Below are 25,245 nucleotides of genomic sequence, written 5' to 3' on the forward strand. Positions count from 1 at the left end.
TAGACACTGTAACCAAATATGGGACCTTTACTATATCACTGTTCTCTTAAACAACCATAGTATCGTCACTATAATTCAAACCAACCAGCCACCCGAAAGCTTCGACCTCCGCGGTTCAAGACAGATATCATGTGAAAGCCAAGGTACTCCGTATATTGTACTTCGTACTTATTCCTGCATGAAACAAGTGACCCCACAATCTAATATGCCGACGGACACCGCCGGATAGTTCTAGTGATTTGCACAGCCATGAGCTAATATAGCAAGAATATATTGATATCGGAGTTGTCAAGCCTTTTCCAGTTTCAAGCAAATTACGGCAAATGATATCGTATACAGCCGATTAATAAGAAACGTGAGCAGATCCCGCAGGGGTATATAATATCAAGCATCACGGGAAAAGGGGTACAGAACATGAGCTAGACTCCAAAACTCCAAAAAGGCGTAAGACTTGGAAGAATATAACCAAGTTATTCGTAATCATTATTTTCATCACAGGTACTGGGACGATAGCCCGGCCCCAGTCTCACCATCGCCATTGGCGTTTCCATCATACCCCTCGTTGAGGAGTACCTCGAGCATGTCAAACTCGCCAAGCATGGGTCCAGTCCCACCGAGACCCTGGTCAACAACGGCGGTGGAGCTATTGAAGAATTGATCAAGAGGCAGAGCAAACCAATCCGGAAGCGCGCCGGAGGTAGAGTGGTGGTGGCTATCGCCCATGCCTTGTGATGATGCAACATGGTTTGGCGATGACCTGTCCATATCATTGGCAGGGAATGTCGAGTTCGAGTCGTAGTAATTGTGGTACACGGACGGCGGAGGCGGCATGAAGGATACGTTGAGGTTGGACGAGTTAATCGGCTGAGCAGGAATGTTCGCCAGTGGATCGTGCGCTGATACCATCGGGTGGCCCCCGGCGCCAGGAGTATCCACATATCCTAGGCCCGACTCGCCTGACGTCGTATCAGGACCCTGGTTGGCGGACCAAGAAGCATTCGGGCCGTCACGACGAGCTGTTTGATTCTCGCGCGATGGTGAATGAGGCCGAGAGCCTGGGACCGAGGTGCGATCATGTCCCTCTCCGTCTGCGCCCCGGTCGTGCGGTGCAAAGCGCAAGAAGCGCGTTCGGATGCTGCTGGTGAGGAGCTCGAGAAGCCGGGCTACCGTGTTGCTGAGGTGCACGTCATCTACGACATAATTGCGCAGTGCTTCCACCGTCCGGTCCTGCAGGTCTAGAGAGACCCGCACATCGTCTTCTCTAGCACCCAGTGTGAATGTCTATAGCTAATATTAGCATTATAATCGCCAAGGTTTCCGTCAGAGACCATACCTTCAAGATGAATATCATTCCAGACAAGATTCGGAAAAACGTGCGAATAGGTGCATGTCTGAGACGACCTTCGGGGACGAGGCCTTCCAATACTGTCTGCAGAATTTTGCGCGAGGAATCGATGACTTCCTGGATATAATGCTCATTGACACGGTAGAGCTCATTCAACGTTTGGAACCAGCTTTGGCTGCTATTAGCCGGGCCCGATCCTGGTTGGCCATTCTGGGTCTGATTGTGACCCTGAGCGGACTCGTTGGACATGGTAGTCCATCGATCAACGACCGCTTGTAGAGCGAGGGAATTGATATATAGACCTGGTTCTACATTAGCTGTTATCCTTCAGCGAATCCAGTTGGGTCGACTTACGGGTATATTCAAGCTCAATCAGTAAAACGCTCCGCATAGCCGGTGAGACTGCTTTCCGTTAGCTTTTCTACCCATAACCAACGGTCAATTGACTTACGAGTAACACTATCCAGCTGCTGTTGGAAATCCCGTAGGTACGGTTGAAAGCGGTCGATCTTCTCACGATATCTCCCAGTCCTGATCAAATCCATCGTTTGATCACTGGATGCAAACAGCAAATGATTGGCTTGATAGACAATTTTTGAAATGCTGATCCAGCAATCCTGCATCCGATCAAGATTGGCATCAGCATCATTGGCATCGGCAGACGTCGGCGTGATATCCTGCCCCCATTGAGGCAATGGGAGCATAGAAGGAATCCCTAGACGTCCACTGCTGTGCGTGATAAACACAAGAATCAAACGCCGTAGTCGACGCTTCCGTGTTTGCTCAGATAACGGCTCATTAGCCGCCTTGGCATCTCCTTTAGGATCGAAGACGCCAAGCTCAAAAGCCAGAGCTTGCGCCGTACTCAGTAGCATCCATGACATCCGGTCCGATCGCCAAGCCGGTTCCAGCCATTTCTGAAACGCGACCCTTCCCTCAGAGCCTTTGCTGGTATGCTCGCCGTCATGGTCCCGACTGTGTGTCTGCGGGTCTGTATCCAAGAGAGAATTCTCATCGTCGCCCGGTGGAAAGTGCAGGTTCCGTGGGTGCCACTCTGTAAGGAGTAGCATAGCTTCTACAGTGCCCAATGACCTCAATTGCCCACTCGCACTACCCTTGCCTGTCATTGGTGAACTCAAGTCAAGTGATCGAGGTCGGCCAATGCCCGATGTCCCAGCGTCGAATTTCTCTTGGCCCCAGAATAGACGTTCAATCATGCTGCGCAGATATGCCCAGAGACGGTCGTGGATATAAAACGCTCGCGTATTGGCACCCTCGCCCTTAGGTTTCAGATGCCTAGACGCGATGGTGAGGATTGTAACCGCCAACACCGGCTCATCGGTGAGCAATGTGCGGTGCGTAGAGGGATGAGAAAAGTCAGGAATTACAACAGGGCTCATCGGTGCGAGGTGTTCATAGTAATACTCCACATAGTCCATGCCCTCCTCCACTGTAAGCCAGCCGGCACGGACGAATCGCAATCGCGACCAGGCTCGGAGTGCGTCAAGATATGCCGGCTCTGGGGGAGGGTTGTTGACTGGGCTTTCCCTCTGAGGGCCGGGGTCGGCGATCTGGGGATCTACCGGCCCTGAAGCACCAGCCGGGTAGTATGTAGACCCACCCATGGACATCCCTGATCGAGGTGTCCGCACAAAGGACCCACCCAGGCTTCGAGGCGAGCTGCCTTGCGGTAGAGGTGAAGGCCCCGAATTGAAAGACGAGACAGACTGCCGTGCAGCAAACCGATTCTCAAGGCTCTGGCGGTTGAGATCCTCTGTCCTACCTGCAGCCTCAGAGAGAAGATGTAAAGCGTCGTGGGTGTTTGTAATTGCAGGGGACAGCAACTCCACCGCAGTGCGATTCATCATGGGAGGCCCTCCATAGCTAGGTGCGGGGCGTTCGGTGACGGGGTATGTGGGAGCTCGTGATATTGGCGCACTGGGCGTGTACCGCTGGGCTGTAGGTGCAGGTGCAGGGGGTGCCTCGGACCATCTCTGTTGGGCACGCACGGCTTCATGGTCAAATGGAGGTGGATCGGAAGGCGCAAATGTCGGACCTTCAACTGGACTTTCCAAGGGTTCATTCTTGGCCACCTCCCCAATCATCATTCGCTTGTCGCGATGGAGGATCGCCGCTGCCTCCACTTCATCTTCCTCAGCATCGGAGGTCTTGCGCTTTCGGCGAGTTGCTGAAAATTCACATCGTTTACTTTCGCGACGACATCGAACACAGGGTGGGGGGCGGGGATTATCGACACCTTCGGGTTTTTCTGGTCAGTTCGGCCACAGAATAGAAGGGAATGGGCCCATACTTCCTAGGTCACATTTGACCTTGCGTTTTCGACATGGATCACAGGCCTGATATCCTCGGCGATGGTGTGCATCCGACTCCGCCTTGCTGTAGACACTATTATTGTCCCCCATTTCGTGGATAACAATGATGGGGAAGGCTCCGACACAAAGCGATGGAAAGCGAGATAAGCCTTAAAAAGGCGGTGGGGGTGTTCTTACTCCGACAACTCGGACAAAAAAGCCCTTCACATAAATAGAATGGGATTGTACTTATTACTAGAAGGGATCCCAAAATATTGAAGTCAGAGTTTGCACTGGACTAGCCTTGGAGACTAGCCCTGGAGGGTGAGAACTCTGCGGGGTAAGACAGAAGGGATATATCAATACTACATAGCATATAGCATATGTATACATGTACATCAAAGGTTATACATAGAAAAGTCTTAAACACAAACTATGCTTTTGTTTCCGTCCTTTTCTGCTGTCTACCTGGGGGGAAATATCTTAAAAGACATCTATGTTGTACACAGAATATCTGAGACTACCAAAAAGACTAGTAAAAAGCAAGGATGCCACAGCCAAAAGTTGGTGTCAATGCTCGCTTAAACAGCATATTCAGCCTTGTGCAAATCATCTGTATTAGGAAAAACAAAACTTGTCAGGACTATTTCACCCTGTGTGAAGCAAGGCTGACGTTCATCCGGGACATTGACTCCCAAGCTTTACGCGGATGGACCACCTCACCAGATGCACCACTCTCCACGCTACCACGCCGTGACAGATTAGGAGTGGACTGTTCAGCAACGAGAGCTCGAACACCACCAGCTTTCCGGGCGGGGGTCACCGAATCGCCAGAAGTAAGAACGTAAAGGAGGTACTTGAGGTTGGGAAGAGTGTGTCGGATATCCAAAACGCGCAATCCTTGTTTGATGAGGATGTATTCAATGTCTTTATTGAGGAGGAAGACCGCGTACTCGAACCGGTACTGGACACTCACCGGGTAGAGGGGGTAAGTGCGCTGTGGGAGTGAGGCAGATATGGGGTCTTGTATGAACGATGTTGACCCGTTCGCGTTGATCGAGTATGGGAGGTGCACCGACAGATAGAATGAGAGCAGATAGACCAAGTGAGCTGTGTGCCCCAATGCCGCTGCAACTACCTCACGGTCGATATCCTCAAAGGTTGAGTTTGGAAGAGCCAGCCCGGCGATGGTGAATGCCAGAGGTTGGTCAGGAATGGGTTCAATGGGGTAAATTGTGAGAAGATCTTCAGCAATACGTCGGAGCTGGCCCTTGGTATCCTCCTCATTTTGGTCAAGCAATTGCTCGCTGGAAACCAATCTCTCCTGAGCCTCAGGAAGATGACTGCGTGTCTTTTCCTGAGCACTACGGCCTTGCTGCATCGCTTCCTTTCGGGCTTTGATACTGGCAATAAGCTCCTCTTTGCGCCTGACTGCGGCACGGACTCGTTTGCGCTCCATGGCGACATACTGCTTGGTAAGAGCAAGCTTTTCATGTGCTGCAGCTGCATCACTCGTTACATTCAGTGAGCGCTCGTTCTGCTGTAGAATTGAGCTAATCTGAGCTTCCAATTTTTCCCTGGTTGCCAATGCATCCTGTACACATTCGTCCAAATTGGCCAATTTCATCAAAGCGTCGTAGGACGAAGTTGGCAAGGCGGTACCGTCTGCAATGGACTTCTGTCCTGCAGTTTGGAGTGATGTCTCGACCAGCGGAAGGTCAATGAGGTTGGAATACACACCGTCTGGGAAGTGGAAAAGGATCGAGTTCGCAGCAAGTGGTTGGTGAAAGCTCTCCAATGTTTTCCCCAAGAACTGCAGTGATCGCAAATGCAGCTGTATTTCAACTAGTAGAATGAACTCAGACATGTCACCAGTCTTTGTCCAGAGCCTCAGAGTCAATTCGTCCATTCGAGAGACATATGGGCCACATAGATTCAAATCGAAAGATCGGAAATTCGGATTGTTGGCACGGTCGACCGTTTCGCTAATATAGATCGGCTCGTTAAGGCCCTCGCAATGAAGTGAGAAGAATGTATCCGCCATGCGGCTATTGATGATATCTTCAAGTTTAACCTGCCGGGTTCGAGGATTGGGGTCATTCCAGAACAGAGTACTTCTGCGACGCGAACGCATTGGGGGCTCCTTTGCATTGTCATGTTGACTCGAATGTGACTTCAGATCAGTGAAGGATCGCGAGGGGTGCAAGGTGTTATTTTCGCTCTGCGATAGGATCTTCGAGGGCGTCTTTAAAGTATTCGGGATATCGTCGTCATCAATAGTCTTGCCGCGAGCTCGAGTCGGGGGAGGCGTCACAACCAAGTTGCGTATAGAAATTCCCTGTAAATGCCGAAGCCTACGGTTCTAATAGCTTGTCAGTATCTCGCACCATCGTGTTCTCTTCCATTTTCCATACATACCCATGCATATAGCCATGGCCGCTCTCTGCGGGCACCTGTATCATGCTCCGTGTCCTTATCCATAACGCCAGCGCTGCGGGGAAGCGCGGTAGTTAACTAGTGCGTCGCAAATAGACCAAGTCAATCATATTAAAAAAGACAGAAAATAAGCAAAACGCAGTTGGAAGCAATTGAATTGGCGAGAGAGAGAGTGAGCTGATAAGAGATGATGCGGAGAGCAAGTGCCAAGACCTCAGCGTTCCCCGTCAAAAAATCGACCTCCCGTCTCTCTCTATCAACACCGTCTAGCGCTTCCCACCAATGCAATAAACCCGCGCCTCTCACTGCCCTAATTCTTTTCAGATCGACTGTACGCAGCCTCCGGTCCGGCCGCAATGGCCTCCAACGCAAAGTCCTTCCAGAAAGTGCTGGATTCAACAGCACTTGCGGCCACGAAATTCATCCGCCGGCCACCGATTGATCCAACAACACCAATTCAAGGAAAGCCCCGAGTACCGGGCTCAAATGCATTCAGAGAGCACCAGGAGAAGGAAGGTCGGCGGTTACAGAAGGCCTTGAACTCTGTCACCCACGGCAAGAACATCTTCGTGTACAACAACATTCGCACAAAACAGGTCGTGTACTCATTGACCCGCTATTTGGAGGTGAGTTTCTTTTACTGTACTGGTGGGGGCATTGGAACCTTTGGTCTCTAGCAAAACTCCCTATGCTGCCGTACCCTTCAAGCCCGTCATATCGCAATTTTCTAACTTGTCGGACCTCTAGAAAACCAACCTTATCAAGCAATGTGTCAACCACGGCAAGAAGACCATTCCCGCCACAGTCCGTAAGGATATGTGGGTGCCATACTTTTCCGTGCACTTCAACGAGGCGCAAGTCGGATTGAACGTCTATAACCACCTGCGACAATTCGCTCTGCTGCGCCAGCTCTCCCCGCCCAAGGAAATGATCACCGTGACAAAAGAATATCTCGATTCGAAGCGGCCAGCAGATCTACGGGACCAGAAGCAATGGGACAAGGAAAACATGGGAAGACTGGGTCAAATCATGATGAAGAAGGAGCGTGCCTACGCCCTCATGAACCAGAAGGCCACCGCGATTGCCGACATTGCTTTCGTTCTGCAGAAGCACCGCGACCATATCGTGGAGGGTGTGCCGGAGAGCACCAAGTCTGGATACAAGACTGTCAAGGCCCGTAGGCGCAGACGTGAGGCTCTCCTGAAGGAGGCTGAGCAGGCTAAGGCACGTGCGAACGAAGTTGCATCGCTCGGGGAGCAGCTGCAGGCTGAGATTAGTGCGGATCACAACGCTCCAAAGGAGCAGTCTGTCAAGATCTTGTGGCAGGATACGTACGATGCGCAGTTCGCGAAGAACTGGCCCGATTACATTGAGCACGGTCAGCTGCGCTGGACTCGAAACCACATGATTGGACAGGAGGACCTGCCGGTCCCTACCGAGGACATCATCGCCGATGGTTCGTTTGAGCAGGCGTAGACGTTTGGCGTCATTGAGGTTCTTATCTCCTGTCTGTTGCTCATTCAAGCGCAAGGCGGGTTGTTTTGTGTGTTGATATCCACTTCCCTCTGGCTTTGGCCTGATGGTTGGTGCTTTTTGTACTTTCTCTCTTGTCTTCCTGTCTAGCTTATCCTAGCATTCATAAATTGTACTTTTAGATATATCAAATCACCAGAAGGGGTCACCTTTATGTGGTCTCTTCTTTTGGCATCTTTTCTAGGATCCTATTCAGGTGTGGTTTCTTATGTCTCTTTCGTGGTATCATCTTCATCTTCTAGATGGACAGTGTAAAAGAGGATATAAAGCACAAAAGACCTTGTCGACTAATTACGGTGCTCCAGAACAAGATCTTGATTTGGTCCATAGCAACCAAAAAGTGACTGTCATTCTACATAACACAGTAAACCATGTCCATCAACTTATCATAATCACCCTACAAATGCAGCGCGTACAGACGAATACATATGTACCATTTCTTAAGTTGAAACAGTTATTAGATGTAAAGCAACAAAAGAGCCTAATTTCATGGAGGCCAAATTCAGGACAAATATCCTAGTAATAGAAGACTTATGCTAACAAAAAGGCATCAAGACCACCAAGTCTGATATCCTAATAAACAAAACGTTGAAAAATGAGGCCAACGGGCAACCAGTGTGCCCCATTGACGCCAATTTGCAATGTAATAAGTAAGCGACAGAAAGGGAAACTCCAGAAGATATTCCGGGTCAGGTACATTGCTCCCAGAAGCACCAGAGGTAGATAGTAGACGAAAAGAAAGCAATGAACACGTTCTATCAATTCGTTTTTCACAGCATCAGAATGGTGATTCGGCTTCATAACATGTCGTAAAATCACTGAGTCGAGCCTGACGGGTTTTCCGGGCTCCTCTTCGGACTCAGGATGTCCACACAGGGAAGGTCGTTACTCTCTTTAATGGTCATCTCAGGCCCGGATTCTTGCTTGTGATTTTGGCTGGCCATTCTCTGAAGAGTCTCTTCATTGGCCTTCTCTGCCGCTACCGGATTATCTGCAAGACCGGAAGAGGTGATGCTCTTCTGTGCTCTCTCGACAATCTTATCGGCTTCACTCACACCCCGGGCTACCTTCGTAAGTGGATCCCCGTCCACTCCTATCAGTTCCGTATTGTGGTTGACAACGTCCTTCACGCGGTTGGAGTCGAGGCGAATCACCATACAAGACAGGTTGTCGGTGCTGAACCGTGCAAGCGCATGGTCAACAAGAATCTTAGAGGCATGTTGAGCATCTTGAACATTCCGGATTAGATCGACTGATTCCTGATCAGTGCAGACGTCCCACAGCTATTGGAGTATAATTAGCTTTCTTGTATCATCAACATTGAATGGATTTCAACTTACACCATCGCAGGCCAAGATGATAAACTCATCAGCATCTGGCTGGATTACTGTCTCTGTTGTGTAGGGATGCCCAGTCACAAGGTCTTTCAAGTATGCATCGCCTAAGGCACGGGTGACGGCCAGAACTCCATTTACGCGGTTGTTCAGGATTAACCCGCCAGCATTGGCAACTCTCCTCCCTTCATTCTCATCGCTGCCCTTATGGTCGTAGGATAAACGAAGTGCTTTCCCATTTCGACATAATACAATGCGTGCATCACCGACGTTGGCTGTGTACAAAACCCGTTGCCGAATAGCCTTATCCTGCAATTTCGGCAGGACAGCAGAGGCGCCTGGGGTAGCTTGAGTCGGGGTTTCGATATTCTCTGAATTTGTTTCCGCCTTCGTCGCCGCGACAGCTGCCGGGCCAAGGGCAGAAGAGCCGGTGGCCGACTGTGCGTTGGGTATACGATCTTCCCACCGAAGCACTGCAGTGACGGCTGTACACCCAGAGTTCTTGACAGGCAATTTCTCCAACTGCTGATCCACACTGGTAAAAGTCTGATCGAGGAGTTCCGGAACGGGGGTGCTTGGGCTTCTGCGCATGACTTCCTCGAGAATCAAATGCAACTTCTTTCCACACCACTCTGCGGCAAAAGTGCCAGCATGTCCGTCGAAAATTGCAAAATAACCATTGTCTGTTTCTACCATGGTAGATGAATCCTCTGATGACTGCGACGCGGTGGTCTTAGGGGAGCTCACACCATTTATCTCCGGTATAGTCGGGGCAGGGGTGCCCAGAAAGTTGTAGAGATAGGCATGCGTATCTTCCATTGTCCGGCGACATTTGCGATTCCGGTCTTCGGTGACACCAACACGGAAGGAGGATCGAGCAGTCGGGGCGGATTCTCCGGCGGAGTTATTGAACGACCCTTGAGGGACGCTGAGAGCTGGGTCCATCTTTCCAAGCTTCTGTAGCGGGCTTTCCGCAATCGAGGGACTGGTGCTGATCGCCGAACTATCCCGACCGTTCAAGCTCAGGGAGCTTTTGGCGTTACTGAAGAAGTTGGCCGCTTTGGTGACGGTACTACTCCTGCGCTTCTTATCGCCAGCGGTACTCTGTTCTTCGCTTTGTCGACGATTGAAAAATCCAGCGCTGGGCGGAGAGAATCTCTTCTCACGTGGACTGGTGGCGATTGAATTGGAATCGGTTTGGAGGGCCAAGGTGCTGGTGTCGAGCCCGGCCTCTGGGAGTGCGTCTACTTTGTCTTTAGGTGGGCTCGAGGAGCCACTGAACATTCTGCTCAGTAACCCACCCTGCGAAGAAAAACTGCGGCGCTTATTTCCTGCCAGCTTGATTGTATCCCTTCAAGAGGAATTGGTGGATCGGGGGATGGTGGTTTAGTGATGGGCGGGGCGAACACGGAGGGGGCGAGGCTGACGTAGGGATCGGTCGATCGAGGTGGAAGTGGGAGGAATTGGGCTGCAAGTGCTGAAATAAATCAGCGATGAGTTCGTGGCAGAAAGGTGGCTGAAGAGATAAGAGGAAGTACGGAGTAGAAGATGGTTTAGGCAGTGAGCGGCACAGACGTCAATGGGGGGCATAGAATCACGGGGGAGTGTTCTCTTCCACATAAAATATGAAACACAAATAAGCAAAAAAAGACCAATCAGAGGAATTCAAATATATGAAACCCATCAATCCTCCGTACAATGCACATAGCCCATTTGGTGTATAGCGCGCGTCCGATGGTCTAACACCCGTAGATATCCCAAGGCAGATAGAGTAGATCGGTGGATGAAACAGACAAGGACTTACTAGTGAAGATAGAATGGGATTGTAAGTGAAGAAAGATGAAAGGTGGAAAGAAAGGTAAAGAGGAAAACCAACTCCGCTGACGGCTCAGACGGCAGTGGGCGGAGAGAGCCAAGACTGTCGGGGTGGAAATCAATCGATCTGATATACGGGGTAATTCATGTAATCTAACTCATATGTCATTATATTTTATATTCTATTTCAAGGATATATAGGCAATATGAATCTATGAATCTGGGAATCTCATCTTACTCTCCGCATTCGGTCGATGACGTGATGATCTTGTTTCTGCTTATCTTGCCACTTTCGGATGTTGTATGTTCCTAGATGGGATCTAAGAAATAAATAAGATATATGCGTCAGTTGGGGACAAGGGAGGTTAGGTACATACATAGGAGACAGTAGTACGTTGAACTATCTACGTACATAATAAACTGCAAGGCTCTCATGGCTCTATAATAATAATTTAGCATTAGTCCTGGTTAGAACAATACAATGATATGATCATGCTTAGTTTATATGTAGTCCTCTTATTTAGTTTAGCTAACTAGTTCAAGGGTTAATGATTTTGTATCCTTCGTACCTTTTCTATGGGAATGACATGCCAAAAGATACTTAATTTCAAGATTTGGTGACTTATCGTGGCTGGGGCAAATATCAATCAGGATGTCTAGTGCAAAATATTGGACATTCGTGGGAAACCAGACATACAATGGCCAAAATGACCAACATTATAACCAGAGACAGAGTGTCGTGAGGATAAATGCCTACCAGGCTTGCACTGAATCATCTATTAATTTCTCGCAAGATTGAAATTTGGAAGTACACTATCATCCTCAAAACAAAACACACTTAACTAAGACCGACACGGAGAAAAAGCCAGCCACACTCCGGACTATTCAATGCTAGAATCATTTTAACATCGAAGTTCCAATAAGTTATCTCATCACTTCTCATACTCTCGCATGATCTTTTTCGGTTGTATGTGTCCTCCTCTCACCGGAATCGTTGCCAGCCTCTGTCATCATGAGACGGTTTGGTTTCTTTGACACTGACGTTGCCGAGAAAGGGTTGAGCAAAATTCAATGATTGATGATTCTTTTCTAATTCTCCAAAATATGAGGACCAGGTGCTGTATTTATATCCGTAGGTCGTCGGGTAGTTTGATGCGCACAATAGACGACTGACCAAATCCGGAGGCTGAAACAATGTGATACGCAAGGCAGACAAGGCGTTCGAGAGTTCAGTGCACAATTGAGCTCAAAAATAGATGTACAACTAAGCTTAGCCCTATTCCTGGCGCGTAATTGTGGCAGATGACACACTTAGTGCTGTGATCAACCACTGCTCAGATCAACTGGCTCAGAAAACGTGAGCGCTTATCCGGCGCTGATATAAATGATTGGACAGAGCAAAAAGTTCCCAAGAGCCAGACACCAGTAGAAACATGTCCTTGTGATATTACATAGCTCCTCTGGCTTTGTTGCTAGAGTGGGAAGAAATGGTTGGCTAACATCACCTCTTGGTCTCAGATCGACTTCTCCCGAGTATACTTAGAGGCTGAGCGCACAGGGCGTGCAAGGCAGACAGCAAAGTATTGGTTCTGAGCGAGCAGATAGAAGGGTTTTGTTGGACACCTATGTGTGACGCAATTATGTTAGCGCTTAGCTGTAGGCCGATACAGGGGTGCTCTATATGTAGGCAAGTATGTAGTACGTTGCCAAGGTACAACCTCGGGATGTTCATGGGCTTACTCGGACGCTTTGAGAAGACCGTGTTTGACGCCTTTTGCACGTCAATCGGTGCTAATAATACATCAATTACTACATACCTTCCACAACGTTGGTATGATTGTCCATTTAGAAGAAAGAGTTATTGGCATCTGCTTATGATGACACATTTGTTGAAGGCAAAATCACTACAACATACAGGATCTCTGTGTCCGACGGAAGTCTCGCATTATACATGTTCAGTTCATAAGTGATATTCGAAGTCACCTTTACCATGTGCCATTGAGCATGGTTTAACATGAATCAGGCGTGTATGTAGGTAATCTGTTTCTGCAATCCAACATTGCAGGAAGTAATCAAGCATATTTATAGTAAAGTACAAATAGAAGGAGGAAAAAGAAGGCTTGGAATTACCACGAACTAAAGTTTCCAAAGCCTCCAGTCCCCTTGGCCTTTTTACGAGCGGGCTCAGGCGCAGGCTCATCGTCCAAAACCTCCACAATCTCATCTTCTTCCTGTCCACCCCGGTCTGCCAGTGCTGCCTTCAGATACTTTCCAACACCCGAGGCACTGGCATCATTCGAGTCCGCGTCAGCACCGCGAACTCGCTTCCCGGTCCAAGTGACACTTTCATCATCCACACGGCGAGCAGTCTCATCTTGCTCTTCCGCAGAAGGACCCGTGACACCTGTGGCGCGCGCTTCTTCGGCGCGCTTCTGGGTGAGGAAGTCCTCGAACGGATCAACGAAGACAGTGATTTCCTTGATGCGAATATCGGGTGTAGGACGGTTTGTATTTGCTTCCACCGGGTGGACCTCTAGCTTATTCAAAGTAGTAGATGAAGGAGTTGGGTCGTCGATAAGACGGCCGAAGATGGTGTGCTTGAGATTGAGATGGGGTAGGGCTCGATAAGCGATAAAGCTGAAAGCACATGTTAGCGTTCACTAAATCAGGGCGGTCGCAAGGGGTCACTTACAATTGACTACTATTTGTGTTTTTGCCCTTGTTGGCCATGCTCAGCGTGCCTCGGGAATCGTGCTTCAGAGGCCCGTCGAACTCATCTGCAAAGTATTTGCCCCAAATACTCTCGCCGCCTCGTCCGGTACCAGTTGGGTCACCACCCTGAAGCATGAAGCCCTTGATATTGCGGTGAAATGGTACATCTGTGTAATAACCCTTCTTGGCCAACTGAAGGAAATTCCAGACGGCTTTGGGTGCATGCTCGGGATACAACTCCAGATTAAGATGTCCGGCGGTGGTCACAATGCGCGCGTAAGCCTTGGCCTTCACGCGACCCCGCTTGAGCATGTATTCCTCCTCCGATAATACCGCTAGCTCGGCAGATGTGTGAGGTGTTAGCCCTGTGCTAGTGAACGAGGCAGCTGCCTTGCCCGTAGTAAACCGTGCAGCGTTGTAGGGTGTTGGCTTTCCCAGTTGTCCCTTGGCAGCCACATTCGCAGCTCCGGTCTTCGAAACTGCTTTCGAGCCGGCCGCAGCAGAACTAGCCTGTTGAGCGCGTTCTGACCGTGCCTTTGCAACCGCTTCTTTCGCTTTCAGGATCTTTGCCGCGCTGCCGAGCGCACTGGTGTTGACGCTTCCAGAGGTTTCTTGGCCCTCCACTATTCCCGCCTCTCCCTCCTTGATGTAGTTGAACGAGCTGAGGTTGCGCGACTCAATATTCTGCGGGTCCTGCAAGGTGATAATATCTTTTCGGCTGAATTCCTCATCCGTGACCAAGTCGCGCCACAGTTTTCCCTTGATGTTGAGTCGCTCCACCGTATCCCAAGAAAATACATTTCCTGTATTCCGTAACGCGACGATATGTGTATTATCTGTCAGAATCTTGTAGGTCACCGGGTCGACGTAGTCGCCATCCTCGTTCTTCGCGATGTTCAACTTAATCAAGTCCGAGCTCTTTAACGGGGTCCCGTCGACGGGATTGGTCCCATGCTTCTTGATCCATGGCAAAATATTCGTGAGATCGAAAAGCGTTCCTGTGGGCGTGCAAACCGGGTGTGAAAATGGTTGGAGGGAGAGAGAACAGAAATTGAACGGCAAGCGCTTGAACGCGGCGTGAGGACCACCCTTCTTGGCCTTGGAAACTCCAGCGCCAGCACTGGCCGAGAAAGCATCTTCCGATGCCCACTCAGAGTGTGTGATCTAGAGAAAATACGATTATCAGCGGGGATTCAAGATGCGATAGGAGAGTGGAATGTAGAAAACGAGGGTGTCGCATACGTAAAGCTTATCGGTTCCTATATTCAACGACGTTAGTTTGAATCTGTGTAAGCCAAGAAGGTGCTCAGGCGAAACATACCTTTTCCCATAGTTGAAGATCAAGCTGTTCTAGCAACTTTCGCGCAGCGGAGATCAAATGACGGCACGCTTACCGCTTTGGGATTAGTACCGGACTAATGATATTGCCAAAAGTATATAAAATAGAATCTACAGCATAGTCAAAAGTCTAGATGCTTTGACAATACTTGATTAGAAACATCAGGATTGCAATATAGTAGTAAATATAGGCTGATCTTGACTGGTTTACAACTTTATAATAGAGCAAAAAGACCGACAGAGCTAAATGCAAATGCTGAATCTACTGTCACGGAGTTTATATAGCTCATGGAGACCCGTAGACAAAGACAGGTGTGACTAATCTGCAGCTAGGCCCGTGGATAATAATGGTATCGCATAGTGCTTGGGTAAGAGTAATATGATTTTATATGTCTATAATGAACCTCTATGATACTCCGGTATTTACCCGGCTTCTTAATTGAACCGGGTACATATTACAGAATCTAAAGGTCTTAGCACCCTTGATATGAGTTAAATTAGTAAGCCTAGGTGAGTATAAACGGGGATAGGATACAAGTGAAGATTAGAGAAAAGGCATAATTCAGATTGAGGTGAATTAAGAAGAGAAGAGTGAAGTGAAAGTCAAGGTAAAGTGAGGGTAGATGGTATACTACCTGTTTGTTTGGGGATGCAATCCCATTAACTACGCTCCCTCCTTCCTTTTTCCAGCTGTCGATAATTCCGTACAAGTCTCTATAATTGATGAAATCGAAGCTATTTCCACAGTATACATTCCCATATATGCAAGTGATCAGAAAGAAGATCGAAAATCTGGTCTTTGTAAATGTCAAGATCAATCCGAGGCATTCTAGACATTCAGAGCTATAACGCCTAGGAAGTATATACAAGATTGAAGGATTTTGCATCGAATATGGAGTTTTATGTACATGCTAGTAGGAACGGTTTCAATTTACAGTACAGAAAGTGGTCTAAAAATAGGATTCAGGCGTATGAATTAATCTGAAAGTATATCACCAACTTCTACGAGTGAAACAAGTGAGCTTAAAATTTCATTTTTGTTATCTGACTTCGACATTTTGATTTTTTGGGCCATCTTGTCCAGATCCAAAGATCAGAACAAGGCCAGTGCATAATCATACATGTACAAGTGCTATCCTTCCCGTTGAAAGCCTATGCATCAATAAAACAAACGCCGTGGACGGAGCTACCAGCTCCGTCTGAATCATCACGCAAATTGAAAACGCCTCCGATGACAATGTAGATCGTAGTAATTCATATGATTAGAAAGGGTTGTTGTGTTTAGGAAATCAAGGGTTGGTACTTCAATGGCACAACCCATTTATTCCCAAAATCGATTCCATGGCGACGACGGGTACCGTACTTTCTCCAGACGATCTGAGGGATTCCGATGTCGGCAACTGCCAAATTCCAGGACAGTCTTTCGCCAGACAGAAGAGCATTCAGCACACCAGTCTTGGGCGCTCCGAGGCACACCACAGATGTGGCATTGACGCAAAGCCGGCCACCTTCGACCAGAGTAACTTCGCCTATAAATTTGGTTGTGTTAGTCGAACCAATTCGAAGTGGTTTGCGTAAGTACTTACCAGTAGAAGCATTGAGTCCGGAGGGGACATCTACAGACAACACATCGACGTTGCTGCGGTTCATCCACGAAATCATCTCAAAGGCCACACCTTGATCGTCGGTTCGAAGGTCGTCGAAGGACAGGTGCATGCCAAACAAGGCGTCAATAATCAAGTCAGGGCCCAGGTCCGAGGTGGCCAAACGAGCGGATAGTTCTTCCCATTTAAGCACACGTCCCCCAACCTTGCGGAAGATATCAAGCTGCTTGCGGCAGTTCTCCAGCAATTCAGCTTCGTGTTCGAGCCCAAGCAAACAGACTGTAACCCGGTGACCACGGTTACGCAGATGGCGAGCAGCAGCAATAGCCCTTGCCCCAGTACGATGGTTGCCAGTAAGAATAAGCATAGTGGGTGCAGCAGCATCATTGGACAGAAGAGCCACAGCGGCCTCTGCGATTCCTCGACCTGCATTCTCTGTAATGATCTCATCGGCCAAGCCAAACTCGGCGACTGAGATTTGCTCGATCTCTAGAGTCTGCAAGGGGCTCACCGTGGGACAGCTGCGGTTGGTGGTTGTGAGCCGGAGAGATCCAGCACCAGAAACATTGGGAGCGATCATAGGCGACACTGACGATCGGCTTGGTCGAGGGCTGGTTGTACGAGAAATGTTGACATGAAGCTGACTGCGGCCAAGTGCACTGAGCTGTGGCACCATTGGTGGGGCCTGTATCGCGCTGTCTTTGCGGGGAGGCTGAGCATGCGTAGGCGCTCTTGGCCGCTCGCGTCCGGAGAGAGTCTCGCTGCCCAGTTTGATTTCACTAATTCCTTCAATATCATCCCCGGTGTCGCTGTTCAGTGGGCTATCGAGTACATTCTCCGTCCAGTGTAGGTTCTTTCCGCCGTTGGTGCCCGGCTTGACTTTTCGGTTGAAGCTCACCAGACGCTCCTCGTCTGCGGTAGTGTCGTCGTTTCGAATTTGCTCAAATACAGTTCGCTTATCAAATTTGGACAGGTTGCTTGCAAAGTCGAATTCGCCCAGCTCCTGGATGTCAGTAGCATCTTCAGTTGCCCAGCCACTTGGATCCTCGGCATAACGGCGCGGCTTCCTTTTGCGAAGTTTAGTTCCAGACCGGCTCATAGCTTCAGGTGAATCCTGGAATGCAGGGGCAGCTGGCTCCACAAACGCAGTTTGACGCCATCCTTTGCTCTTTGGGTTGGTGCTTGCTGCGGCGCCGTGTTTAGTGACATATCCCCTCTCTTCCCGTACATTTTCTTGGTTGCCCCGTCGATTTCGCTTTGGTGTCTGCTTTGAAGGTGACAGTTCCTGCGGGCTTTGAAGTAATGTTTTGTGGGATGTCCCTTGGATTCCGATCTTGTCACTATCTGCATTCAACTCCAGGCTGCTGAATGGCTCACTCAAAGAGGCTGAGACTGTTGCAGGGATCTGGTTGGCGGGGACAACTGTCGGAGTATTCTCAACAAACGGTTTAGATATGAGAGGGGCTTTTGAAAAACTCAGAATAGCCGGGTCCGTAAATTGTTGCTGTGTTGGAGTAGATTGAGTAGGAACTGGGGGTAAATTCATTGCTGGATATGTTTGAAGATGGGGGTTAGGCTGATGCTGAGGTAGTTGCTGACGCTGCGGAGGAGCCTGGGTATTGGTTTCAAGAGAGAGGTCGATGATAGCAGAGGCATCAATAGAATATTGAGGCAGTCGTTGGCCGTTCCAGAGAAATGTGACTAGATATCATAAGGTTAATGATTATGACATATATATTGAAATCATTCATAGCTCACCATCCTGGAGCAGCAAGCGCTGCCCAAACACATTGGCGACCTGGCCCACCAGCCTTCCACCCTGTGGCTCCCTCAATGTCACCAGTACATTATAGCCAATAAATTCAGAAGCCATGATGATTGTGAGCTTTCGTAATCCAGCTAAACAACCATCAAGCGTGCAATTGTATTTGCTTGCAAAGCGCGTCAAACTTGAGATGACCCTACGGACTTGGGACGAAAGAGCTGTAAGACATTGGCAGCTAATCGGGCAGATGGCACGTGATGTATATTATCGATAGGAGATAAGAGATAAGAGATAAGCCCGTCCATATGCCTGTCCAGGTGGCCGAGGTAGAGTTCCAACATTAGAAGCTTCAACGGGAGGTGATGAGGTAAATGCAATATAAATCCATAGATGTCCATGTGTAGTTTGAGCAATTTGTGTATTATTGATAATCAAAAATGTATTCTTGATAAGTAATTGGATATCGATCTTATTTCTGACCTGGGAAAAGAGAGGGAAACCTCACAATCTTATATATGGATCAAAAGTCTTCGTCATCAAAGTCATCTGGGTTCAAAGCACTTGACGTCTTGGACTTGTTGACCTCTGTGATTGAGACGAGGTTGGAGTAGAAGTCCACTACTTTCGGATGCACCATCACCTTGCGAGGCTCGAATCGAGTAACCTGTAGTCCCTCCTGTGACACCGCTCGACTCAGTGCAACATAAGCCTGACCCTTTTCGAACACTCGGCCAAGATCAACTTTCACACGTTGAAGAGTCTGGCCCTGGGCCTTGTGAATGGACAGAGCCCATGCCAATATCAACGGAACTTGTTGACGCTGGGCTTGCACTTCTCCGTTGGGAAGCTCAATCTTCCACGTCTCCGGTTGACACAATAAGTGACGTTCTGACCCATCAGGTTGAACGAAAGATACTAGCGGCCATTTCCGAGCCATTGAAGCGGGGCCCTCCTTGAAACCCATAGGCTTGAGCTTTTTCCGAGCTCGATGAGCCCGCTCATCATCACTTGCAGTCGCATCATCGGTAAAATTCTTGTCGTTCTCCTTGTACGAATCAAAGTAATCTTCGCTCATGAAGGCTACTACTTTTCCAATAGAGCCATTGACAAGCGAATCCTCCATATTCTTAATGAGCATCACTTGGGCACCCTTCTTCAACTGAATCATAGGAGGGGCCATGCAGTTTGACAACAGTCTGTCGCGATGCTGCGGGTCCTGTATTGTCCCAGAATCGACTGCGTTGAATCTCATTACCTCGCCAGAGAGTCTCCCCATCCGTGCAGAGTTGGCACCATCCACTTCAGCGCGCGTTGGGAACCTATCAAGAGTCAGCTTTAGCACCATATAATTTTATGATGAGACATACAGTTCCGTTGCGTCAATCTGGTCTTTAACATCAAGGGGCCGAGAGAGCCGTCTGAAAGCCTCAATCGTACTAGGGGTAATTTTCCCCAGTCGCATTTCATTCAGCATATTAGCAAACTCCGGATCTCGTTGACGGAAGATGTTGGTTAAAAGAATGGTATGTTGGATACAGGTTGTCCAGGAAGCAGCTGCAAATGCAAATTTTGCCTCCCGGTTGCTTCCATCTGGAACAGGAGGTAGCTGGAAAAAGTCGCCTGTTACAACAAGCTGGATTCCTCCAAAAGGACGGCCATTGTTGCGAATTCGTCGAGCAATCTCTTCAAGCTTATCAAATAGATCCCCGTCTACCATCGAGACTTCATCAACGACAAGGACCTTGGTACGCAGCCAGCGATTCCGAGCTTTCTGGTTTTTCTTAATCTAGAGGCTGTTAGCATCATCAATTCCTAGGTGAATAGCGAACACCCTACCTTTTTCACTAGTTCGGGCACTGGCTCTTTGCCTAGACCAATCCCAGCAAAACTATGGAGAGTCACACCACCGATGTTGCAGGCTGCAAGACCTGTTGATGCTGTGACTGCAATTCGATCGGGTTCTTTGCGATATTTGTTGCGCAGCTTCGCAATAATTTCCCTCATGAGTACCGATTTTCCCGTTCCTGCAGAGCCAGTGAAGAACATGCTCTTTCCACGCTCGACAACAGCATCGAGGACAGCTTTTTGCTCGTCACTCAGAAAAACAGTGGCAATCTTCGAATCCTGTTGCTTCGGTTTCCCGTCGCTTTTTTGGGTCTTCTTGTATTCTTGTCGCAACTCTTTCTGCTCCGCTTTGATGGTACTCTCAGACTTGTTCCATGGTTCTGCGGGCCTTGAACGTTTAGGCGTCACAAGGCTCTTTTTCTTTTCTTCGCGGGGTTCCTCTTCTTCTTTGGTCCACGGAAGGGTACGAGGTTTCTTCACGGGAGGTTGGAAATGGGCCGGGGGCGATGACGACCACGGTAGCTGCATACTGCTGGGAGGGGCTGCTGCTTCTTGGGGCATGGATGGAAGATCGGGGTAATTGACGTCTGCTAGGTTTTCGTTGTTGTAAACAGACTGGCCGATTCTGGATGAAGTGTCAAGGCTTGGATATGTGACCGTTTTGGGGATAGCGGAGCCAGCCACGCTCGGTGCAATCAATGGTTGTGGCTCATCAAGGTCCAGATCATCATCGAAGTCATTTTCGTCGAAATAAACCGCGCTATGAAGAGACCCCAACGAGGACCCGGTGACCTCGATTTTTCGTTTGACGCCGGATTGTGGTTGTGGTTGTGGCTTTGAGGGGGCCGTTGCATTGACACGCAATAAGTCGGTCTGGTGAAGAGCTTTTGTGCCACTGCCTGGGTGGTCTTGGAGTGCTTTCTTGAACATTTTCTCGGGGGCTGCGGCGGGTCGAGATGAGGATGAATACGCAAACGAACTCGGTAGTCTCTTTGGGCAAGTCAAAGAGAGCGATCGAATTATGTGTATGCCCCGCACCCTAAATCTGGCAACATGCATAAAATCAAATGCAGAATGCAAACCAAGACAATGAGGTCGCGCCAGACAATTCCGATAGGGACGCAGATCGATTTTCATAACGCGTTACAGACGCGATTATCTACACGTGATAGGGCACTGATAAGGATAACAGCTCCACCGAGGTCTAGGTCCAAACACTGAATATGGATTCATCTCATTGGAATTGTAATTTTCGTACATTTTGAAGCAATATGGGATTTTTGTGGGGTTGAATACACTATATAACATGCGAATAGTCAAAAAAATAGGCTTTTGTTGGAAACTACCGGCCATATTATGATGAGTTGGCTGAAATATATAGTTCGGGTGAATGATTCAATGTTCACAACACATTGACCCAAACCAACGCTGAGATACGAGTTACTATTTTTTGCATGCAATTAGACACAAGAGGCTAGATTATAACCATAGTCAATTGCAATTTGCGTACCTACATTCAAGTATAGTCAAGGATATGCGAGGGATCCAATATCACGTGATCATCAATTACCGCAAAACACGCGGGACGAGAATGCGCAATCCAGATATTACCAACCACCAGCCTCGAGAATATCTTGCCAATCACTCAATATTGAAGCAGTTTGCGCTCTGCGACCATGAGGAATGGCAGGGATGGCTGTTTCGAGTACGTGGGACATCCTTTTTTTCGAATTTGAGCTTGACTTGCTAACCACCCATGTTATAGACAAAGACTACCCTCTGACGGGTGTAGTCATTTGCTTTACTAATGTGCAAATTGAGAAGAGAGTATGTGCCAGATAGATATCTAGTGATTTGTGAAGCTCCAAGCACAGGCTAACTTGCGTTCCCATTGCACAGACTCCATTGACTCAAATGGCGGAGCAAATGGGCGCGATGCACAGTATCCACCTTACTTCAGACGTAACCCATTTGCTTGTGGGTGACACGAACAGCGACAAGTACAAATTCGTTGCAAGGGAACGGAATGACGTGGTGGCAATGAAACCGGAATGGATCGAGGCCGTACGACACTCATGGACGCAGGGAGAGGACATAGACATAGAGGCACTTGAGAAACAGTTCAGACTGTCAGCATTGCATGGCCTCAAAATCTGCCTGACTGGGTTCTCGGACCGTGAGTTAGCTGGTTTCCACAATTGAGCATAAAGCAATGCTAACAAATGCGCCGCAGTTCCTTTCCGAGCCTACATGCAGAAGACAACAGAGGAGAACGGGGCCGAATACCGGAAAGACCTGACCAAAACCGTGACACATCTTATTGCGCGCAACTCGGACAGTGCCAAATACAGATTCGCGACAGAATGGAAGATCACTGTCGTTTCGGTACAATGGTTTACGGACAGCATCGAGCGTGGAATGATCCTGGACGAGGCGAAATATAACCCGCTAGTACCACCCGCAGAACAAGGCCTCGGTGCATGGAATCGATCCTCGCCAACAGAGAGGGGGCTCCGTCGAACGGACAGCACTACCAAAGAGAACTCTTTGAATCCAAGACCTCGAAAATTACGCAGGATTGCAAGTACCAAGCTGGTAGATCAAAACGAAAGCATCTGGGGGGATATCGTCGGAACAGGATTCGAAAATAACGAGACGACTGGACCCCAAAAGAACCCACAAGGACAAGGACCACCTGAAGCCTCGAAGCCTGTCATACAGGCATATCAGTCATTCGCCAGCGAAAGTACATTTTCGGAAAGCATCCAGTCTCGTCTTCCGCTACCAATTGCTCCACCAAAAGACAATGGATTTCTACATGCGACTTATTTCTTCATCAATGGATTTTCTCCCAAGCAGGTTTGTGTTCATGCTCTTGCCTGAATTTACTTGAGACTAACGCATATTCTAGACAAAAGTTCTGCGTGAACATCTCACTTATAACGGAGCTCAGTTGGTGGATTCACTGAATGAGTTCTCCAGCCCTACTATCCCCAAAACAGGACACGGGCTGTTTATCATAGTGCCGTATCAGACTCCCAGACCAGAAGTTCCGTCAACGGATGAAATGGCCTTTGAATGCGAGGTTGTGACAGAGATGTGGCTGGAAAGGTGCATTGATGCTCGAGCTTTTGTTCCACCCGAGTCTCATGTGGCGAGCACTCCGTTTCCCAAGTTCCCTATACCAGGTAAGATCCCATCAAATGTAAGATTCAAACTTGCTCTAATTATATTAGGATTTCCGGACTTGCGGATTTGTTCCACTGGCTTTGGGCGTATCGATCTTTTACACCTACGCAAACTGGTAGAGTTGATGGGCGCCACTTATGGAGATTTCCTGACGCAGAAAGCATCCGTTCTGATTTGCAATGACCCCAAAACAGCCAGCGTCGACAAACTGCGGCATACTGCCGAGTGGGGGTTCCAGCTGTGTCTGCTGACTGGCTCTGGATATCTATTCAAACTGGCCAAAAAAAGTCATTTGAGCCATACATTGTCCGACGACAATTGCCCCAAAATGCTAGCAGCACAGAGAAACTCGGATCTTTGTCTGCTAAGCGAAAGCAGCCCGAGAGAAACCTTGATGAACGGCGAGCGGATTCACCGTACAATATCTCTACCGAGTCCACGAATGGTAGTAGGACCGAGAAGCGAAATTCAGGGAAGAGCGCTGTAACTCGAACAATCCCCATCGTTGGTGACGGCTTTGAGGCCGATGCACCGAAACCCTCCGTTCCAGAGTCACGATCTCCAACCCCGGCCAGGATACCAGACGAACAAACCCCAGAGGAACCGAATGACAAACAGATCACGCCAAGTACCGACTCTGTACCACCGACTGGCCCATCTGCACTAGATACCGCTCTGAGCGGGCTCTTACAGCAAGCCCGGGCTGCCAAGTCACGACAGCAGTCCGAGAACACTACGACTTATGATGACGGAAATCCACCCCGACGAAAGCGCAGGCCCCTCCTCGGCCGCGCCCCATCCCACTCTTCAGCCCGAATACTAGAAGGCCCGCGTCCCGTTTCACGCGCTAGCTCGATCGACACACTCAACGACGACGGCCTCGGCAGCGCCTTGGAAAGTGCCCACCCGACTAGAGACAACTCCATATCCCGCAGTAACAGCCGTGTCGAACAGAGTCTGTCATCCATGCTCAGCGGCGGGAAATTTGATTTCCTGAATGATAAACTCCCAGCCCATAATGAGGACGAAGATGAGGAAAACCAGGCACCGCAGATGACGCAGCTGGATTATGAAGATTCCGATGCGGCTGCCATGAGGGCTGAGTTCCTGAGGGATGCTGGGAAGTTGTCTGGAAAGACAATGAAGCCCGATACCTCGGGCTTGCTTGTTGGTGAAGTCCGGGAGTTGGAGGATATTGGGTGGGGGTCTGGGCGGAGGACGAGGAAACAGCCTGTTAAACTAAATGATGAATGATTATTGTTGCACATGGGATAAACGTCTTGGTTTTTGGTTTTTCCTTCATCGGCGAAGGCATGGCATTGCATTGCGAATGGCGCTCTCTTTTGTCTATCTATTGTTTTGAAAGAGTGATATCTAAATGTTGTCAATGATAATCTCAGGTTATACATGGAAAAGTCGCTTTCACAAAGCCTCTTAACGCTTTCTGCTGCCCACCTATAAAACTGACAAGGGAGAAAGACATTCGCATATCTGAGACGACTAGAAAGACCACTAAGAAGACATCACAAGGTCGCATACGCGGCCGTCTACTTTGGTCCAATTTAGTTCAATACCAAGCAAGCTAGATGGCCTCAGATCTACGACCAGAGTGAAAGTGACGAGTTTGTCTTGAAAAGCCGAGTTCGAGCTGCATTCTGATACTAGACATTTAAGGGACGAAAAGAAAGATGAAGGGAAACCCCTCGATCTTGAGGCCACTAGCAAGAGAAATTTTGAAGAAATAGATGCAATCTTAATTCAAGGGGAATCTTGGGTAAGAATTAGACTCCCTCTGGTGCACATCATCACGCCATGGAATACAGAAGCCAGCGGGGCAAGAGAGCCCGGGGCAGAATGATCGTAAAGTTGACGTGGAGGAACATCATAGGAAGAGTTAAGTAGAATATGGAGAATGAGCAAGAGAAAGATGTAAACTGTACAAGTTTGGAGGTAAACGAAAAGGAGTGAAAAAGAAATATCGTAGAAATCATGAGTGGTTGTACAAAGGTGGACCTAG

At 48.7% G+C, this 25,245-nt stretch overlaps 8 protein-coding genes across 8 annotated transcripts; 2 read left to right on the top strand and 6 right to left on the bottom strand.

The window, feature by feature from the left end:
- Positions 1-492: 492 nt before the first annotated feature.
- Positions 493-3,768, bottom strand: N7517_011171 (Zn(II)2Cys6 transcription factor domain-containing protein; the record flags this gene model as incomplete). The annotated part of the gene is made up of 5 exons (XM_056728894.1): positions 493-1,281; positions 1,334-1,647; positions 1,700-1,747; positions 1,797-3,602; positions 3,657-3,768. 5 exons carry the CDS (start codon positions 3,766-3,768, stop codon positions 493-495), a joined length of 3,069 nt encoding a protein of 1,022 aa, XP_056574709.1.
- Positions 3,769-4,300: 532 nt separating this feature from the next.
- On the bottom strand, positions 4,301-6,138 carry N7517_011172 (putative UV radiation resistance protein (UVRAG); the record flags this gene model as incomplete). The annotated part of the gene is made up of 2 exons (XM_056728895.1): positions 4,301-6,019; positions 6,076-6,138. 2 exons carry the CDS (start codon positions 6,136-6,138, stop codon positions 4,301-4,303), a joined length of 1,782 nt encoding a protein of 593 aa, XP_056574710.1.
- A 311-nt stretch (positions 6,139-6,449) lies between these two features.
- N7517_011173 (mitochondrial 54S ribosomal protein mL67) lies at positions 6,450-7,569 on the top strand (the record flags this gene model as incomplete). The annotated part of the gene is made up of 2 exons (XM_056728896.1): positions 6,450-6,719; positions 6,841-7,569. 2 exons carry the CDS (start codon positions 6,450-6,452, stop codon positions 7,567-7,569), a joined length of 999 nt encoding a protein of 332 aa, XP_056574711.1.
- Positions 7,570-8,441: 872 nt separating this feature from the next.
- ptcG (type 2C protein phosphatase PTC1) lies at positions 8,442-10,244 on the bottom strand (the record flags this gene model as incomplete). Its single annotated transcript, XM_056728897.1, has 2 exons — positions 8,442-8,909; positions 8,967-10,244. The coding sequence occupies 2 exons, from the start codon at positions 10,242-10,244 to the stop codon at positions 8,442-8,444; spliced, it is 1,746 nt and encodes a 581-aa protein (XP_056574712.1).
- A 2,657-nt stretch (positions 10,245-12,901) lies between these two features.
- Positions 12,902-14,818, bottom strand: N7517_011175 (PPIL2 family peptidylprolyl isomerase; the record flags this gene model as incomplete). The annotated part of the gene is made up of 4 exons (XM_056728898.1): positions 12,902-13,412; positions 13,468-14,651; positions 14,730-14,746; positions 14,809-14,818. 4 exons carry the CDS (start codon positions 14,816-14,818, stop codon positions 12,902-12,904), a joined length of 1,722 nt encoding a protein of 573 aa, XP_056574713.1.
- Positions 14,819-16,106: 1,288 nt separating this feature from the next.
- Positions 16,107-18,302, bottom strand: N7517_011176 (mRNA decapping enhancer EDC3; the record flags this gene model as incomplete). The annotated part of the gene is made up of 3 exons (XM_056728899.1): positions 16,107-16,354; positions 16,412-18,130; positions 18,188-18,302. The coding sequence occupies 3 exons, from the start codon at positions 18,300-18,302 to the stop codon at positions 16,107-16,109; spliced, it is 2,082 nt and encodes a 693-aa protein (XP_056574714.1).
- Positions 18,303-18,714: 412 nt separating this feature from the next.
- Positions 18,715-21,098, bottom strand: N7517_011177 (DEAD/DEAH box helicase; the record flags this gene model as incomplete). Its single annotated transcript, XM_056728900.1, has 3 exons — positions 18,715-19,513; positions 19,562-19,980; positions 20,031-21,098. The coding sequence occupies 3 exons, from the start codon at positions 21,096-21,098 to the stop codon at positions 18,715-18,717; spliced, it is 2,286 nt and encodes a 761-aa protein (XP_056574715.1).
- Positions 21,099-21,731: 633 nt separating this feature from the next.
- On the top strand, positions 21,732-24,482 carry N7517_011178 (uncharacterized protein; the record flags this gene model as incomplete). Its single annotated transcript, XM_056728901.1, has 7 exons — positions 21,732-21,744; positions 21,805-21,866; positions 21,939-22,215; positions 22,273-22,898; positions 22,951-23,227; positions 23,276-23,515; positions 23,572-24,482. The coding sequence occupies 7 exons, from the start codon at positions 21,732-21,734 to the stop codon at positions 24,480-24,482; spliced, it is 2,406 nt and encodes an 801-aa protein (XP_056574716.1).
- Positions 24,483-25,245: the final 763 nt, after the last annotated feature.

Source organism: Penicillium concentricum (assembly GCF_028827145.1).
Source record: "Penicillium concentricum strain IBT 3081 chromosome Unknown utg000006l_segment0_segment0, whole genome shotgun sequence".
Lineage (NCBI taxonomy): Eukaryota > Fungi > Ascomycota > Eurotiomycetes > Eurotiales > Aspergillaceae > Penicillium > Penicillium concentricum.